This window comes from Mobula birostris, chromosome 18 (genome assembly GCF_030028105.1).
Source record: "Mobula birostris isolate sMobBir1 chromosome 18, sMobBir1.hap1, whole genome shotgun sequence".
NCBI classification, from domain to species: Eukaryota; Metazoa; Chordata; class Chondrichthyes; order Myliobatiformes; family Myliobatidae; genus Mobula; species Mobula birostris.
The window spans coordinates 59,198,912-59,215,680 of NC_092387.1; the positions used below are offsets into that span (position 1 = coordinate 59,198,912).

At 42.7% G+C, this 16,769-nt stretch overlaps 1 protein-coding gene across 2 annotated transcripts in view; it reads left to right on the plus strand.

The window, feature by feature from the left end:
• fbxo22 (F-box protein 22) overlaps positions 1-16,769 on the plus strand; it is a 50,855-nt gene that overhangs the window by 9,567 nt on the left and 24,519 nt on the right. The window contains exons 1-3 of one of the 2 annotated variants that reach the window (XM_072282770.1): positions 5,951-6,115; positions 7,224-7,368; positions 14,318-14,402. In XM_072282770.1, coding sequence (XP_072138871.1) covers positions 6,006-6,115; positions 7,224-7,368; positions 14,318-14,402 — 340 coding nt within the window. In that variant the 5' untranslated portion in view covers positions 5,951-6,005. Of the gene's footprint in view, positions 1-5,950; positions 6,116-7,223; positions 7,369-14,317; positions 14,403-16,769 lie in introns of those variants that run through there. The other variant, XM_072282771.1, reaches the window with a different exon arrangement.

Below are 16,769 nucleotides of genomic sequence, written 5' to 3' on the forward strand. Positions count from 1 at the left end.
CTCAGAGGAAACCCATGCAGACACTGGGAGAAAGCAATAACCCCTTACTGACAGCAGCAGGACTTGAACCCGGGTTGCTGGTACTGTAAAGCATTATGTTAACCACTACACCACCGAGCCGCCCCAACACAGCACATAACGAATGAACAAAGTGATTACATCGTAAAGTAAAATATAAAATAAAATCAGAATTGATCTCTTCTCACCTCAGCTCAGTGGAATTAAGAATGAACACTAAATACTGGCCACGCAAGTGACCTTACATCCCATGAAGTAATAACGAGCAGAAAAGCAATAGGAATATTAGCCAAGGGAGTCAGTAATTCACATGCTCTAGCTTTCTCAATAAGATCAAAGCTCATTCACAAGGTGCAGATAGCCAATAAAATAGACAAGGAACAGCCCAAAATGCAGTACTGACTAGGCACTTAATCTGGTATGAAATTTAATTTTTCATTTGCATATTAGCAGTCACAATTCCAAGTGATGTGATGGTAATTAGATCAATTTAAATGTATTACGGATGGAAATCGTATACGAGAACGATTTTCTCAACAGGAGCAGCACGGCTGATTTTTTATAATGAGCTCTCCAGGGTTCATTTTAATAGCTACTTTCTGCAGATTGATGAGGAGGAGGATCAGGCAATAAGTAATTGTGTCTGAACTTTCCATAAGAAATCATTGTATTGTCAAGGTTATCTAAACTTACATTGACTGCACTTATAGGTTCTTTCTGCAATTTGCCATTTCCCTCCCTTTTATTGAAAGTACTGATTCTTGCTGTTAAGCCATAAGATGCAGCAAAAGAATCAGAACGTTCATCCCATCAAGTCTGCTCTGCCAACAATTGTATGTGTTTTTTTTAATCAGCTCTATTCTCTTCCCTTCTCCCTTCAACCGATGAAGGACCTCAACCCGAAACTTTGATTCTTTATTCCTTTCCGTGGATGCTGCCTGACCTACTGATTTCCTGTAGCATTTTGTTTGTGTGTATCTTACTCTGGATTTGCAGACTCTCTTGTGTCCCTACAACCCTTAACTTATTACCAATCAAGAACCTATGAAGCTCTACAACCCCCGTTCTTTGCATTATTTATTTATTTATTTTAAAATTTTTATTTAGAGATACAAGCCCACCCAGCTCTTTGAGCTGCACCACCCAGAAACCCACTGATCTAACCCCAGTTTCATCACAGGAGAATTTACAGTGACCAATTAGCCTACTAAACGGTATGTCGTTGGACTGTGGGAGGAAGAGAGCACCAGGAGGAAAGCCACATTCACACAAGAGGGAACGTCCAAACTTCCTTACAGAGGATGCCAGAAGTGAACTCTGAACTCGAACGTGCCGAGATGTAATAGTGACACACTAATCCTTACAGTACTGTGGGGCGCTTACTCTTCTGTTGCAAATTGATTATTTGCCAGTCTTTGTTAATGTATACTTTTAAAAATAAATTCTACTGTATTTCTTCATTTTCCTGTAAATGCCTGCAAGGAAATGAATTTCAGGGTAGTATATGGTGACATATACGTGCCTTTATAATAAATTTACTTTGACTTTGAATCTCTGCCTTAAATGCACCCAATGACTTGGCCTACACTGCCCTCCGAGGCAAGGAACTCCACAGATTCACCACTGCCTGGCTGAAGAAATTCTTCTTCCTCTCAGTTCCAAAGAGCGACCCTTTATTTTGAGACTGTGCCCTCGGATCCTAGACTTTCCTACTAATCCGAACATCTCCCTACTTCCACTCTGTCTAGGCATTTTTGTACTTAGGAGCCATGGAACACTTCTCATACGTTAACCCTTTCATTCCCAGGATCATTCTCTTAAACCTCCTCTGGACTTGGGCAGCATGGTGCATAGTCGTTGGCATAAAACTCCACAGTGCCAGTGATTGGGGTACATTTCCCACCGCTCTCTGTAAAGAGTTTGTGTGTTCTCTCCATGACTGTGTGGGTTTCTCCTGGGTGCTCTGGTTTCGTTCCACATTCCAAAGATGTACAGGTTAGTGATGGTACGTTGTGGGCATGCTATATTGGCACCGGAAGTGTGGCAACACTTGTAGGCTGGGCTGCCCCTTAGCACGTCCTCATGCTCAGTCGGTCCTTGGCGCAAATGACGCATTACAATGTATTTTTATGTAAATTAAGATTAAAGTCAATCTTATGTTAAATTAGAGATTGATGATACTTGTAGATAATGCCACATTCTATAAATTAGATTAGATTAGATTAGATTATGAGGACACGCAGTCCTCTTTTATTGTCATTTAGTAATGCATGCATTAAGAAATGATACAATATTCCTCCAGAATGATATCACAGAAACACAAGACAAACCAAGACTAAAAAAACTGACAAAAACCACATAATTATAATATATAGTAACAACAGTGCAAAGCAATACCATAAATTGATAAAGAACAGACCATGGGTATGGTAAAAAAAAGTCTCGAAGTCTCTCGAAAGTCCCATCATCTCATGCAGACAGTAGAAGGAAGAAAAACTCTCCCTGCCATGAACCTTCAGCGCTGCAAACTTGCCGATGCAGCACCCTGGAAGCACCCGACCACAGCCGACTCTTCAGTCCGTCCAAAAACTTCGAGCCTCCGACCAGCCCTCTGACACTGAGCACCGAGCGCTTCGACCCTGGCCCCGGCAACAGGGTCAGCCGAGGATTTGGGGCCTTCCCCTCCGGAGATTCTCGATCGCACAGTAGCAGCGGCAGTGAAGCAGGCATTTCAGAAGTTTCTCCAGATGTTCCTCCGTGCTTCTCATGTCTGTCTCCATCAAATCAGGATTGTGCACGGTCCCTACTTAACAAATACGATATCATTTCGGAGCAACCGCGCGCACTGCGTCGCACTGCCATCTTCTCCATATGCTTAATATGAACTTAATATAATAATAAATTGGTGGCATGTGTCCTAATTTGCAGGTTATAAATGTTCTTAGTAGGAATGGCCTCTGAAAGTAATTGACTTTTATGAACTTTTCCACCCCCTGGAATCCAGGCTGACTCCATTGTGTACAACTGTCAAAACAAATATCATTCGAAGTTTGTTGCTGTCATGCCTTCTTTTTAATTGCATCGATATGTTGGACCCAGGATAGATCCTCAGAGATCTGGACTCCCAGGAACTTGAAACTGCTCCCCCTTTCCACTGCTGATCCCTCGATGAGGACTGGTGTGTGGTCCCTTGATTTTCCCTTCCTGAAGTTCCCAGTCACTTGTTTGGTTCTCTACTGTTCCTCCAGGAAGTCTTAATGAGGAATATTAGTACAATGGGCAGAAGTGTCACCATCAGAGTAAAAAGAACCTGAATACCCTCAGGGACAGAAATAGCTTGACATGGGATATTTGAAAATAGGAGTAGAAACCAGACTAAGGAGGGGAGTAATTAGGATCTGAGTATGGGCAATGGGAGAGATAAAATGGTTGCAATGACCAATTTTATTGGCTTTGTTTTAAATCTCATGTTCTCAGTATTATCCATCTATCTATCTATTTATTCATCTAGCTATCTAATTAATTAATTAATACAATGAATTCATCTGTGTATTTATTTACCTGCGGTTAGTTTTCTTTGTGTTTGCACAGGTTGTCTTGTCTTGCACGCTCGTTGCTTGTCACTCTTTGTGTGTGGTTTTTCATGCATTTAGTTGCATTTTGTAGTTCCCCTGAGAAAATGAATCTCAGGGTAGTGTATACATACTCGGATAATAAATTTACTTTGAACTTCAGACTTTGAAATCCCCCAGAACTGAGTGTCTTGCTGAGTCTTTTCAAAGTAGTTAGTGCCAAGGGAAGTAGATTTCCTTCTCTGAGTGTCATTAGTGAAGCCAACAAGGTGCTAAACACAATCAGATTGCCTCCTGGTGTCCATTGGTAAAGTAAACTACAGATCAATTTTATTTGTCACATAACTCAGCCCTGACAATGAAAGGAGTGTCGGGTATGGGGATAGCAACCCCATCCTGTAAAGACCCAGAGCTACAGAAACACGGACGGAAGCTCCAAAGATCTCACCCCTGGGAGAGGTAAGACTGGCATAGGACAGCGGTCTCTGGCAAGCTGCTGCCCGTGGCCTGTGCCCCAGTAGGGGTGATGGGCCTAAGTCAATGAAGTTATTTGTCACACGTACATTGAAACAATGAAATATAGAGTGAAATGCAGCATCAGAGTTCAATTAAATCAGCGAGGAGTGTACTGGGACCAGCCCACAAGTTTTGCAACGCTCCCAGGCCAACATAGCATGTATTGAACTTACTAACCCTATCTGCCCGCCTTTGGAGGAAATTGGAGCACCTGGAGGAAGCCCACTTGGGCACGGGGAGAACGTACAGACTCCTTACAGAGAGCAGCAAGAATCGAAGCCCGGTCGATAATCACTGACATGTAAAACGATTATGCTGACTGCTGTGCTACCATGTTGTGAAATTCTAGATTTATAGATAGGAGTATCCAAGTTTTTTCTTAACCAGTAAAGTAGCAGTGCAAATGTTTCCAGTCATGTTGCAATGGTCCATAACATTGATTTATTATTGTCACCTGTACTGAGATTCAGTGAAAAGTTTAGCTTTGCATGTCATTCCAACCACAAACCCACTGAGTTAATATAAAGGGCAAAGCAGTAACAGGTGGCAGAATGTGGTGTTACAGAGAAAGTGTAGTGTGGATAGACAAATAAGGACCATGATGAGATGGATCGAGCGATTAGGAGTTTATCTTTACCATGCAATTTATCTGTTCAATAGCCTTATAACAACGCGATTCTTGATCTGCCCTTGAGCCTGATGGTGTGTGTTTTTCTATCTTCGACCTGATGGAAGTGGGGAAGGAGAAGAGAGAACATCCCTGTTGGGAGCGATACCTGATTATGTTGGCTGATTTCTTGAGGCGGGGGGAGTGTAAGCATAGTCCATGGAAGGGTCTTCACATGAACTGTGTTCACGTTTCTCTTGGATTTCTTGTGGAGAAGTTGTCCTTCCAAGCTGTGATGTATTCAGACCGAATGATTCCTATGGTGCATCTGTAAAAGCTGCTGAGGGACATTGGGCACCTTTCACACCCATATAAGGAGCAAAGGATGTCATTTGTAATGTGCAGTCAATGTGTGGGTTCTCATCAAAGACCCTCACCTTCAGGCTCATGCCCTCTTCTCATTATTACCACTAAGCATTTGGTCTCACACCACCAGGTTCAGGAGCAGTCTATCAGACACCTGAACTGGTGTAGATAACTTCATTTGCCATGACTCTGAACTGAGTCTATGACCTCACTTTCAAGGACTCGTTGCAACTCTTGTTCTCAGTATTATTTTTATTTGCTGTTTGTCTTCTTTTCCACATTGGTGTTTGTCGGTCTCACAGTTTTTGTAAGGTTCTATTATATTTCTTTTTTCCTGTAAATGTCCTTAAGAAAGGTAGTATACGGTAACATATCCACGAGGAAATCTGCAGATGCTGGAATTTCAAGCAACACACATAAAAGTTGCTGGTGAACGCAGCAGGCCAGGCAGCATCTATAGGAAGAAGTACAGTCGACGTTTCGGGCCGAGACCCTTGACGAACGTTGACTGTACTTCTTCCTATAGATGCTGCCTGCCCTGCTGCGTTCACCAGCAACTTTTATGTGTATACGGTAACATATACATACTTCGAAAATTGAACTTTGAGGTACTAGCTTGCACAACAGTGACAGTCAGTCCAGGCCATCTGCGCTGCCAATGTTGAGTGAGAGATAAATATTGACTACTTTGGCAGCAGTTCTCAAGCCCAGGAACTCTAACACCAAGGACAAGAGGGGCAAGTGGGTATTAACTAGAAAAGAGAAGACAAGCCACCAACTTCCGCCCCACAGTGGCACAGTGCGGGCACTTCCGCCACTCTGCAGATACTTCCGCCTGTGTTAGCGAAGGGTATATGACGTGACTTCCGTTTTTTGCGGCCCAGCTGCAGAGATCCGGAACCGCGGGTTTGCCGGAATTGTCGGTTATGGATATTGTGGAGCAGAGGAGCAACAGCTCGGTGCTGAACGATGTGGCCGACGTGGTGGAGCGGGTGCTCTCCTTCCTGCCCACGAAGTCACTGCAGAGAAGCGCCAGGTAGTTCCGGCCCCCTCCCTCTCTGGCCCCTGGCTTCAAGCCACATTCCCCTGCCTCTCCCCACTCCTCCGGTAACCGCCCCCACCGGCGGTCCGCTCCCCGTGCCACTGAGAGCAGGTGCCCCTCATTCACTTGGCAGCCGGTGTCCTATGTGCTACCGCTAGCTGGTGCGCCATACTCCCTAGCAACTAGTGTTTCCAACCCGTTCCCAAGCCGGTGCCCGCCTGCGAGTGACTGGTCGTACTCTAGAGTGACTGCACCCATTCCAGAATCAGAATCAGGCTTATTTCGTGAAATTTGTTGTTTTGTGGCAGCTGTACATTGTAATACATAAAATAACTGTAATTTACAATAACATATATTAAACGAGTAGTGCAAAAAGAGAGAAAATATTATGAGGTGGTGTCCATGGATTCATTACCATGCTATCAGCCACAAGTGCCCTGACAGTTTGTCCAACTACTGCCAATTAGGATGCCTCTGGTGAGTGAAACCACCCTATTCTGGTCCCTCAGCAATCTCACCTTTGCTCCATACCATCATTACCCCTCCCCTGCTCATAGTCATAGGCATACTCTATTGATCCCGAGGGAAATTGGTTTTCGTTACAGTTGCACCATAAATAATTAAATAGTAATAAAACCATAAATAATTAAATAGTAATATGTAAATTATGCCAGGAAATAAGTCCAGGACCAGCCTATTGGCTCAGGGTGTCTGACCCTCCAAGAGAGGAGTTGTAAAATTTGATGGCCTCAGGCAGGAATGACTTCCTATGACGCTCTGTGTTGCATCTCGGTGGAATAAGTCTCTGGCTGAATGTACTCCTGTGCCCACCCAGTACATTATGTAGACATTGTCCAAGATGGCATGCAACTTAGACAGCATCCTCTTTAAAGACACCACCATGAAAGAGTCCAGTTCCATCCCCACAACATCACTGTAGGTGCTACCCTTCCAGTGCTCACAAGTGTGGCAGTAAGGCCCCTTCCTGACTTCAATTGCTACCCCCCCCCCATACACAGACCCTTCTTCCACCTTGGCCCTGCTTAGCACCAAGCCTGATGGTAAACAGACTCCTCCTCACACTCTGCTGTTTGTGTCGCAGTGTGTGCAGGCTGTGGAGAGACTGTGCGCGAAGGGTTCAGCGGAGACGCCAGCGGCTGTCGTGGATTGCAACAAAGGGCCGTGCCTACGTAGACGAGTCTGATGGTCAACATTTCCTGGTGAAGAAAATGGTCGTTGAGCTGGAGGTCAGTGCTGGGGGAAAATAAAGAATTGCAGATGCTGAAAATCTGAAATTGAGACACAATGCTGGAAACGCTCAATAGCAGTGGATAGAGGAAATGGCATTAATGTTTCAGGTCAAACATCCATTCTAAGAATCAGAATCAAGTTTAATATCACTGACATATGTTGTGAAATTTGCTGTTTTGTGGTAGCAATGCAGTGCAAGATGTAAAAATACAGTGGATCCCAGTTAACTGGCATACATTGGGACCAGTACATTTTGGCTCCATTAAGCCACTGTCCCAATTTCCCAAAGTTTCATGGAAATAGTTAAAAAGGTATAAAAAAAGACAAACAAATTTTAACTAAGTATCAAATTATGTATTTAAATGAATACAGAACAAATTCAAACACACTTACAGACATTTAGAGCCAGAAGGGGCGATGAGAAGGCCTTGGCGGACAGGATTAAGGAAACCCCAAGGCATTCTACAAGCATGTGAAAAGCAAGAGGGTAAGATGTGAGAGAGAACAGGACCAATCAAGTGTGACAGTGGAAAAGTGTGTATGGAACGGGAGGAGATGGCAGAGGTATTTAATGAATACTGAAGCAAAGTATTCACTACAGAAAAGGATCTTGGCGATTGTAGGGATGACTTGCAGCAGACTGAAAAGCTTAAGCATGTAGATATTAAGGAAGAGGATGTGCTGGAGCTTTTGGGAAGCATCAAGTTGGATAAGTCACTGGGACCGGATGGGATGTACTCCAGGCTACTGTGGGAAGCGAGGGAGGAGATTGCTGAGCTTTTGGCAATGATCTTTGCATCATCAATGAGGACGGGAGAGGTTCCAGAGGAATGGAGGGTTGCGGATGTTGTTTCCTTATTCAAGAAAGGGAGTAGGGATAGTCCAGGAAATTATAGACCAGTGAGTCTTACATCAGTGGTTGGTAAGTTGATGAAAAAGATCCTGGGAGGCAGGATTTATGAATATTTGAAGAGGCATAATATGATTAGGAATAGTCAGCGTGGCTTTGTCAAAGGCAGGTCATGCCTTACGAGCCTGATTGAATTTTTTGAGGATGTGACTAAACATATTGATGAAGGGAGAGCAGTAGATGTAGTGTATATGGATTTTAGCAAGGCATTTGAAAAGGTACCCCATGCAAAGCTTATTGAGAAAGTAAAGAGGCGTGGGATCCAAGGGGACATTGCTTTGTGGATCCAGAACTGGCTTAACCACAGAAGGCAAAGAGTGGTTGTAGATGGGTCATATTCTGCATGGAGGCCGGTGACCAGTGGTGTGCCTCAGGGATCTGTTCTGGGCCCCCTGCTCTTTGTGATTTTTTATAAATGTCCTAGATGAGGAAGTGGAGGGATGGGTTAGTAAATTTGTTGATGACACAAAGGTTGGGGGTGTTGTGGATACTGTGGAGGGCTGTTAGAGGTTACAGCGGGACATTGATCGGATGCAAAACTGGGCTGAGAAGTGGCAGATGGAGTTCAACCCAGAGAAGTGTGAGGTGGTTCATTTTGGTAGGCCAAATATGATGGCAGAATATAGCATTAATGGCAAGACTCTTGGCAGTGTGGAGGATCAGAGGGACCTTGGGGTCCGAGTCCATAGGACACTCAAAGCTGCTGTGCAGGTTGACTCTGTGGTTAAGAAGGCATATGGTGCATTGGCCTTCATCAATCATGGGATTGAGTTTAGGAGCTGAGAGGTAATGTTGCAGCTATATAGGACCCTGGTCAGACCACACTTGGAGTACTGTGCTCAGTTCTGGTTGCCTCACTACAGGAAGGTTGTGGGAACCATAGAAAGGGGGCAGAGGAGATTTACAAGGATGTTGCCTGGATTGGGGAGCCTGCCTTATGAGAATAGGTTGAGTGAACTCGGCCTTTTCTCCTTGGAGCGACGGAGGATGAGAGGTGACCTGATAGAGGTGTATAAGATGATGAGAGGCATTGATCGTGTGGATAGTCAGAGGCTTTTTTCCAGGGCTGAAACAGCTAGCACGAGAGGGCATAATTCTAAGGTGCTTGAAAGTAGGTACAGAGGAGATGTCAGGGATAAATTTTTTACACAGACAGTGGTGAGTGTGTGGAATGGGGTGCTGGCAGCAATGGTGGAGGTGGAAACGATAAGGTCTTTTAAGAGACTCCTGGATAGGTACATGGAGCTTAGAAAAATAGAGGGCTATGGGTAAGCCTTGGTAGTTCTAAGGTAAGAACGTTTTTGGCACAGCTCTGTGAGCCAAAGAGCCTGTATTGTGCTGTAGGTTTTCTGTGTTTCTATGTTTCTACAACTAATGCTACTACAGTACTACGAAGCTCTGTATTAGTTCCGAATAGTTATCAATGGAGGAATTCATCCAGTGTGTGCAATGACCAAAATCAGCACAGACACCTAGTGTAGATAATGAACTGTTCTCAGACAATGCTTTTGATTATTGCATCCTTCAAATCTTCACATTAATTGTAACATTCAAGATTGTTGATACCTTCAAATTCTTCGTAGTTCTTAGCTTGCTGAAGATGTGAGGTCATTTCATTTTCGCTCCAGGCCATTTCTCACATCTCCAAGCCTGAATGCTTGAAACTTCAGTGAACAAAACAGTTCTTACTGCTTATTTCTTGCCAACCAATCAGTGACAAAAACCTCTGCTTTTTGAATATGAACACATGCTATTTAACAACTATTTATAATGCTGTTTATAATCAATAAATACGTAGTGCAAAATGGAAGCAAGTATAGTGAGGTGGTATTCATAGGTGGGTTAATTGTCCATTCAGAAATCTGTTGGCAGCGGGGAAGAAGCTGTTTATAACGTTGAGTGTGTGTGACTTCATGCCTCTGTACCTCCTCTCTGATGGTAGTTAGGGGAAGAGGACATGTCCTGGGTGACGAGGGTCTTTAATGCCATCTTTTTGAAGGTTTTGTGAGACAGGGAAAGTGAGGCAAGTTAACTCATTAGTATTGTTAACCAAGCGGCTGAAAGAAAGTTAGAAAATGAATAAAAAGGGCATGTTCAAGCTATTGGAGACAAAACTGTAGATGGTGGAGGGACTGTGTGGGTCAGGTTGCATCAGCGGAGGGAAATGGACCGTCAATATCTCAGGTTGAGACCTTTATCCATCCAGATAAACGTGAATCTGAATCAGGTTTATTGTCACTGACGTAAGTTGTGAAATGTGTTGATTTGTGGCAGCAGTACAGTGCAGGCGTAACAGATTATTACTAAATTGCTATAATAATAAAAAAAAAGAGCAAAAGAGGAATCATGAGGTTGTGTTCATGGACAGTTCAGAAATCTGATGGCAGTGGAAAAGAAACTGTTGCTAAAACGTTGAGTGTGTATCCTCCCGGGCAGGAGTAATGATAAGAGGGCATGTCCCGGTTGTGAGGATTCTTCATGATGAATGTTGCCCTCTTAAGGCATGGCCGTTTTGAAGATGTCCTCTATAGTGGGGAGGCTTGTGTCCAGGTTGCAGCTGGCTGTCCACAACCCTTTGAAGCCTGTTACAAATCCTGTACGTTGAGGCCCATTTGCCTGACCACTGAGTTGCTCTGACATCTTGTGTGATGTTCAGGCTATTAATTGTCAGTCTGATCTGTTGCTAGAGTACTGGAAATGGCTAACAGATCAGGCACTGGAGAGGGAAACGCCGAGTTAATATTGCAGCTGGATAATCTCAGAGTTCCAAAGTTCAAAGTTAAATTATTGTCAAAGTACGTTAATGCTACTATATACAACCTTGACATTTATTTTCCTGCAAGCGTTCACAGGGTGCAAAGACTGACAAGCTGTCAATATAAGGAGGTACAGGAGCCTGAAGACAGACACTCAACCATTTAGGAACAGCTTCTCCCTCTCCGCCATCAGATTCCTAAACGGGCATTGAACCAGTCCATAAATACAACCTCACTGTTTTTGCTCTTTTTAATTAATCTAATTTAATTAAATTTTTTATATATCTATTTCTCATTGTGACTTATAGTTTTTAAATTTATTGCACTGTACTGCTGCAAAACAACAAATTTCATAACACACTGTGGTTAGAGATAGTAATTCTAATTCTGCAAAAAGATGATAAACTGCAAATAAAATAATGCTGAGAAGATAAATTGTAGAGACCTTGAAAGTGAGCCTGTACGTCATAGAATCAGTTCAGAGTAGTGGTGTTTGAAGTTATTCACACCAATTGAGGATCCTGGTGGTTGGAAGGGCAATAACTGTTCTTGAACCTAGTGCTGTGGCACGTCAGGCTTCTGTATCTCCTGCCTGATGGTGGTAGTGAGAAGAGAGTATGGCCTGGATGGTGGGGGTCTTTGACGATGGATACTGCTTTCTTGTGGCAGTGCTCAATGTAAATATATTCGCTGGTGGAGAGGGCTTGGCCTGTGATGGGCTGGGCACGTCCACTGCTTTCTGTTGCGTTTTCCATTGCTGGGATTGGTGTTTTCATACCAGGCCATGATTCAGCCAATTAGGAAGCTCTCCACTGTGCATCCATAGACGTTTGTTAAAGTTTTGGTGAAAGTAGAGGTGCTGTCGTGTCTTTGTGATGACACTTGCTGATCTTACAGCAGAAATGACCAACTCTGATGCAAATAGGAAAACCAGATTTTCTGAAATTGGCAGACGATGAGCTGCTGTTTTTCAAGCTTACGTTGGGCAACATTGAGATAATGTAGGACTATAGAGATGGTCGAGGTGGGACAGAGAGTGAAAGTGACAGGGTAGGATCTCTCTCCACAGCGTTACCAAGAGGTTCCTTAAATAATATCTGCACTTGTCCAAGTCTGTTAGTAATGCTTGTTTTTATTCTAGAATTAGGGATGGAGGTTGGCGATCTCCAAACTATAAACTCGCATCTCTCTGTTCTTAACAAAGAAATATTTAGATTTTAGGAAAGCTGAGGACAGGATGGTGGATTTGAGTTTCTGCAGGTATCAACTTGGATCTAGTTATAAATTGAAATAAAGAATTTGCCTACCTGCCAAGATATAGTGAATAAGCTGTTAGGTGTAGTGAGGTCAGGGTTGTGAGACCTGCTGGGCATTTCAAGCATTTCCTTTTCACATTCAGGTTACAGCAACTCTCTGATCTGCATTTGACAGTTGTAATGTGTCCCTTTATTTGTTTTTCTTCCTAATTTTCTTCAGATAATCGGTTTATTGTCATCATGTACTGGAGCACAGTGCAAATCTTTGTTTTGTACGCCATCTATACAGATTACTTCAAAAATATAATTCCATGAGGGTTGCTTCCAACCTGATGGCATGAACATCGTTCTGTCCAACTTCCAGTAATTTTTTTTTCCCCCTACCCCCTTCTCTTCAGTTCTCCACTCTGGTTCTGACCCCCCCCCCCCCACCATTTCTCCTCACATGCCTATCACCTTACACTAGTGCCCCTTCTCCTTATCGTTCTCCCATGGTCCAGTCCTCTCCTCTCAGATTCCTTTTTTCCCAGCTGCTTACCTTTCCACCTATCACCTCTCACTTCACCCCCTACCCCATCCACCCACCCGGCTTCATCTGTTACATTCTATTACCTCCTCCTCCTCCTCCTCCCCATCTTTTTCTGGCGTCTTCCCCTCTGCAGTCCTGATGAAGGGTCTTGGCCCGAAACCTCATCTGTTTATTCATTTCCGTAGATGCTGCCTGACTTGCTGGGTTCCTGCAGCGTTTTGTATCTGTACATCAAGGCCCGTATAAGGAAAAGACAAAACCAGAATGCTGTAAATAGTGTTACAGTTACAGGAATGTGCAGTAAAATTCTGTAAGGCAAGATGCTTTCAAAACAATGAAATGAAAAATTCCTGAATATCAAAGAAATTACTATAACGAGCAGTGAACAGTAAAACTAAATCTAATCAATATTTAGTGTGACCACCCTTCGCCTTTAAGACTGCATCAATTCTCTTGGGTACACTGTCGTGCAGTTTTATAAGAAGATCTGTTGGTAGGTTGTTCCAAGCCTCTTGGGCAATTTGCTGCAGTTCTTCTGCAGACCTTGGCTGTCTTGTTTGCTTCTGATAATTCCAGACAACCTGGACGATGTTGAGATTAGGGCTCTGTGGAGGCCATACCATCTGAAACCGTATAAAGTTCTAGGGTGCCTAAGACGTTTGCACAATATGGTATACGTTTGCAAGATTTTGTATCTACACTCACAACACGCTGGAGGAACTCAGCAGGTCGGGCAGCATCCGTGGAAAAGATCGGTCGACGTTTCGGGCCGGAACCCTTCGTCAGAGGGAACCCTTCGTCAGAGGGAACCCTGGATGAAGGGTTCCGGCCCGAAACGTCGACCGATCTTTTCCACGGTTGCTGCCCAACCTGCTGAGTTCCTCCAGCGTGTTGTGAATGTTGCTTTGACCCCAGCATCTGCAGATTATTTTGTGTTTTGTATCTACAGCCTGATGGAAGAGGGAGAAGAGGGACTGACTAGGGAGGTCTCTTTTACTTATGTTTGCTGCTTTCATCAGGTAGTGGGGAGTTTACGACAAGATGCATGGAGGGGAAGCTGGTTTCTGTGATGTTCTGAGCCATGTCCACAACTCTGCTAATTTCTTGTGATCTTGTTCAGAGCAGTTACAGTATCAAGCTGTGTGCATCCCTAGGGGACAATCAGATGGCTTTGTACACATAAGGAATCAGCTGTGCGTCACCCCACCAGAAATATTCCTTTGTCTGTACCATCCATCTGTACTTTCTCTGCAACTTTAAAAGAATCAACTTTTTCACTTCCCAGTTCTGACAAAGTTGAACTTTGAACTTTGACAAAGTGGCTTTGACCTGAGGTGTTAACTCCAATTCTGTTTTCACAGTTGCTGTCTGACCTGCTGAGAGGTTCTACTACTTTTTGTTCTTATTTCGGATTTCCAGCAGTTTCAGCTTTTAAAAAAAAATCTTGTTCTGGGTTTAGACTATTTCTGTTAATATTGCTCTTCTTTTGAACAGGAGGTCTATGTACTGCCTGAAGTAGTCCTTTACATGGCTGGCACTGATACCTTCTGCACACAGAGTTCTAGTAGACGGAAAAAAGGTGAATTTTTTTTGGATATAATATAAGAAAAATGTTAGGGTAGTAGTTTATTATATCCTCTGTGTTTGGTGGGGGGGGGTGCTAGAAGCTATGTTAATTCAGTAAACTTTAAAAGTTCATTCTAAATTATTTTTTGGATTTGTAATTACATCTCTGAGTTTGGAGCAGTGACTTTATACTGATAGAGGTTGCTTTTGGTTTTTTAAGTATTTACGTTAGTTTGGGCCTGAAACCCATAGCTGAATATGCATGTTTTTAATGTAGAGAAAATCTAGCACCTGTGCTTGCTTTCTATTACGAAAGCTTGAACTGCCTTGTTACAGAAATTCTCTGGTACTGCCCCAAACTTGCAGCCAGCTCAAGAGATGCAGTCATTGTTTTTGTGAGAACTTGCCCTTTTTTGATCCAAGATTTAAGATTGTTTAAGGTCATTTCCTGTACACCAGTGCAAAGGAGAATGAAATAAATATTACTCTTGATCCAATGCGGCACAAAAATAACACAAAAGATAAAGAACACTAATTAAAAAAATGCAATATGCATAAATACTTAAGATAATTTTTATGTTGTTTATTGTTTTTCCATGAAGTGATGCTAGACTATACGTAAGGTGATTGACAGGAAATAATAAAATATTGGTGGGTGGGATCCTTCATGAAATGTTACGGGCCCTTTTCCAGCACCCTTCTGTGTATATGTCCTTGATGGCGGGTAGGCTTAATGCCTGGTTTCATGGGACCACTGACACCCAGCAGTTTTAATGCACTGCTGGCTGAGGAGGCAATGGAATTTCAGTATTCTCATAAACAGCAAACGAGAAAGCAAAGGTATGGTTATCAAACACCTTTTAATCTGATAAATTGAACCATGTGATTGAAGTAAACATTGAAGTATCATAAATGTGGTATTGCTATTTACTGTACTTTGAACTACTATGTCAAGTTACTTAATTCCAACAGGTACTGATCGGATAATATAAATCTATGTTGAAAAAATCAGGAGTGAATTTGAAAGCCAAATATCATTAACCTTTCCAAGAATTGCTTTTGTTCAGGTGGTCATAATGACATTCAGAAGAGTATTAATAAGTTAATGAGTGAGAGAGGAAATAAAATAACTTAAAGTGTTGGGTTTCAAAACTTCAAGTCTACTTGTCATTCAACACACACATGGTTGGACCCAGAGAGGCTGCTGCATCTGAGGTGTCGCCCTCTTACCGTTTTGAGCACACAAAAAAAATTGGTCTGAATTTTTTTTTAAAGCCCACTTACAGTTGGACGGGTGAATGGATTGGAAAGTTATGGGCCAAATTCTAGCAAATGGAACCAGCTTGGATGGGAGTCTTGGTCAATGTGGATCCATTGGGCTGTTTCCACGAAGCTCTTTCTATGACTCTATAATACCAGTTTATTTTAACAAGCCAGATAGTCCAAGCAATAAATATGGTTTGATGTATGATTTAAAATCTCAATTAGATCCAGGCAACAAATTGTGAGCTTTTCAGGGTATTTTGCAGTGAGACTAATTTATAAGTAGTTTAGCTTCATAGTGATTCAGGTCATTTCAATAGAGTGCAATAGAGAACGATGAAAACAATGCCAATTGTGCAGGACTCCTGATTGCCTTCAGTATTGAGGATTTCTGCAAAATCTTTTGAGTTTCTTAGTGCAGCTAATGGTACCAAGCTCCAATAGTTCAGCCATCATTGTGACTGCAAAATCTTGGACTGTCCCCTTCCATTGGTCTTGCAGTGCTACCATTGGTTCTCTTCACATATCAATTTTAGACAGGCAGTTTCCATTGGAGCGTACAGGTAAGATTATGATAATTCAGTCCCTCTTATCTGTCACTGATTTTGATGCACACAAGCCACCTGTCACTTCATATCATCCAAACATTGGAGATAGATCTTACTATTCTTCATTACAAACCCTTTGTCTCCTGCTGACTCCCGTTAGACTCCATCAGCAATTGCCTGAGACTTGCACCATTGCTCTCAAGCATTTCCTGCACTTAAAGCTACATCATGACTTTGCCAAACGTCTCTGTGATGCCTTATAGTGACATCCTGAGAGATGTTAGTGCTTGTACCTTACTTTGATCATTGGAGAGTCTGTTGGAGTTATACCAGCAACAGGGATAAGCCTTGTGTTTTCATTTCAATAAGTGACCTTGGCCTTTAATATTTTCCTTGTAGTTTAACTTTTATAGGCTTGATTATAATTATTATGTAATCAACTATATATACTATGTAGTTCAGTGAAATTTCTATTAATTGTAGCATAGCTGATTCTGTATTTTCTAGATGCTCAGTTTTTCTGCAGCACGAGTCACACCACTTGAATCTGGCTACTTCATATGTTACAT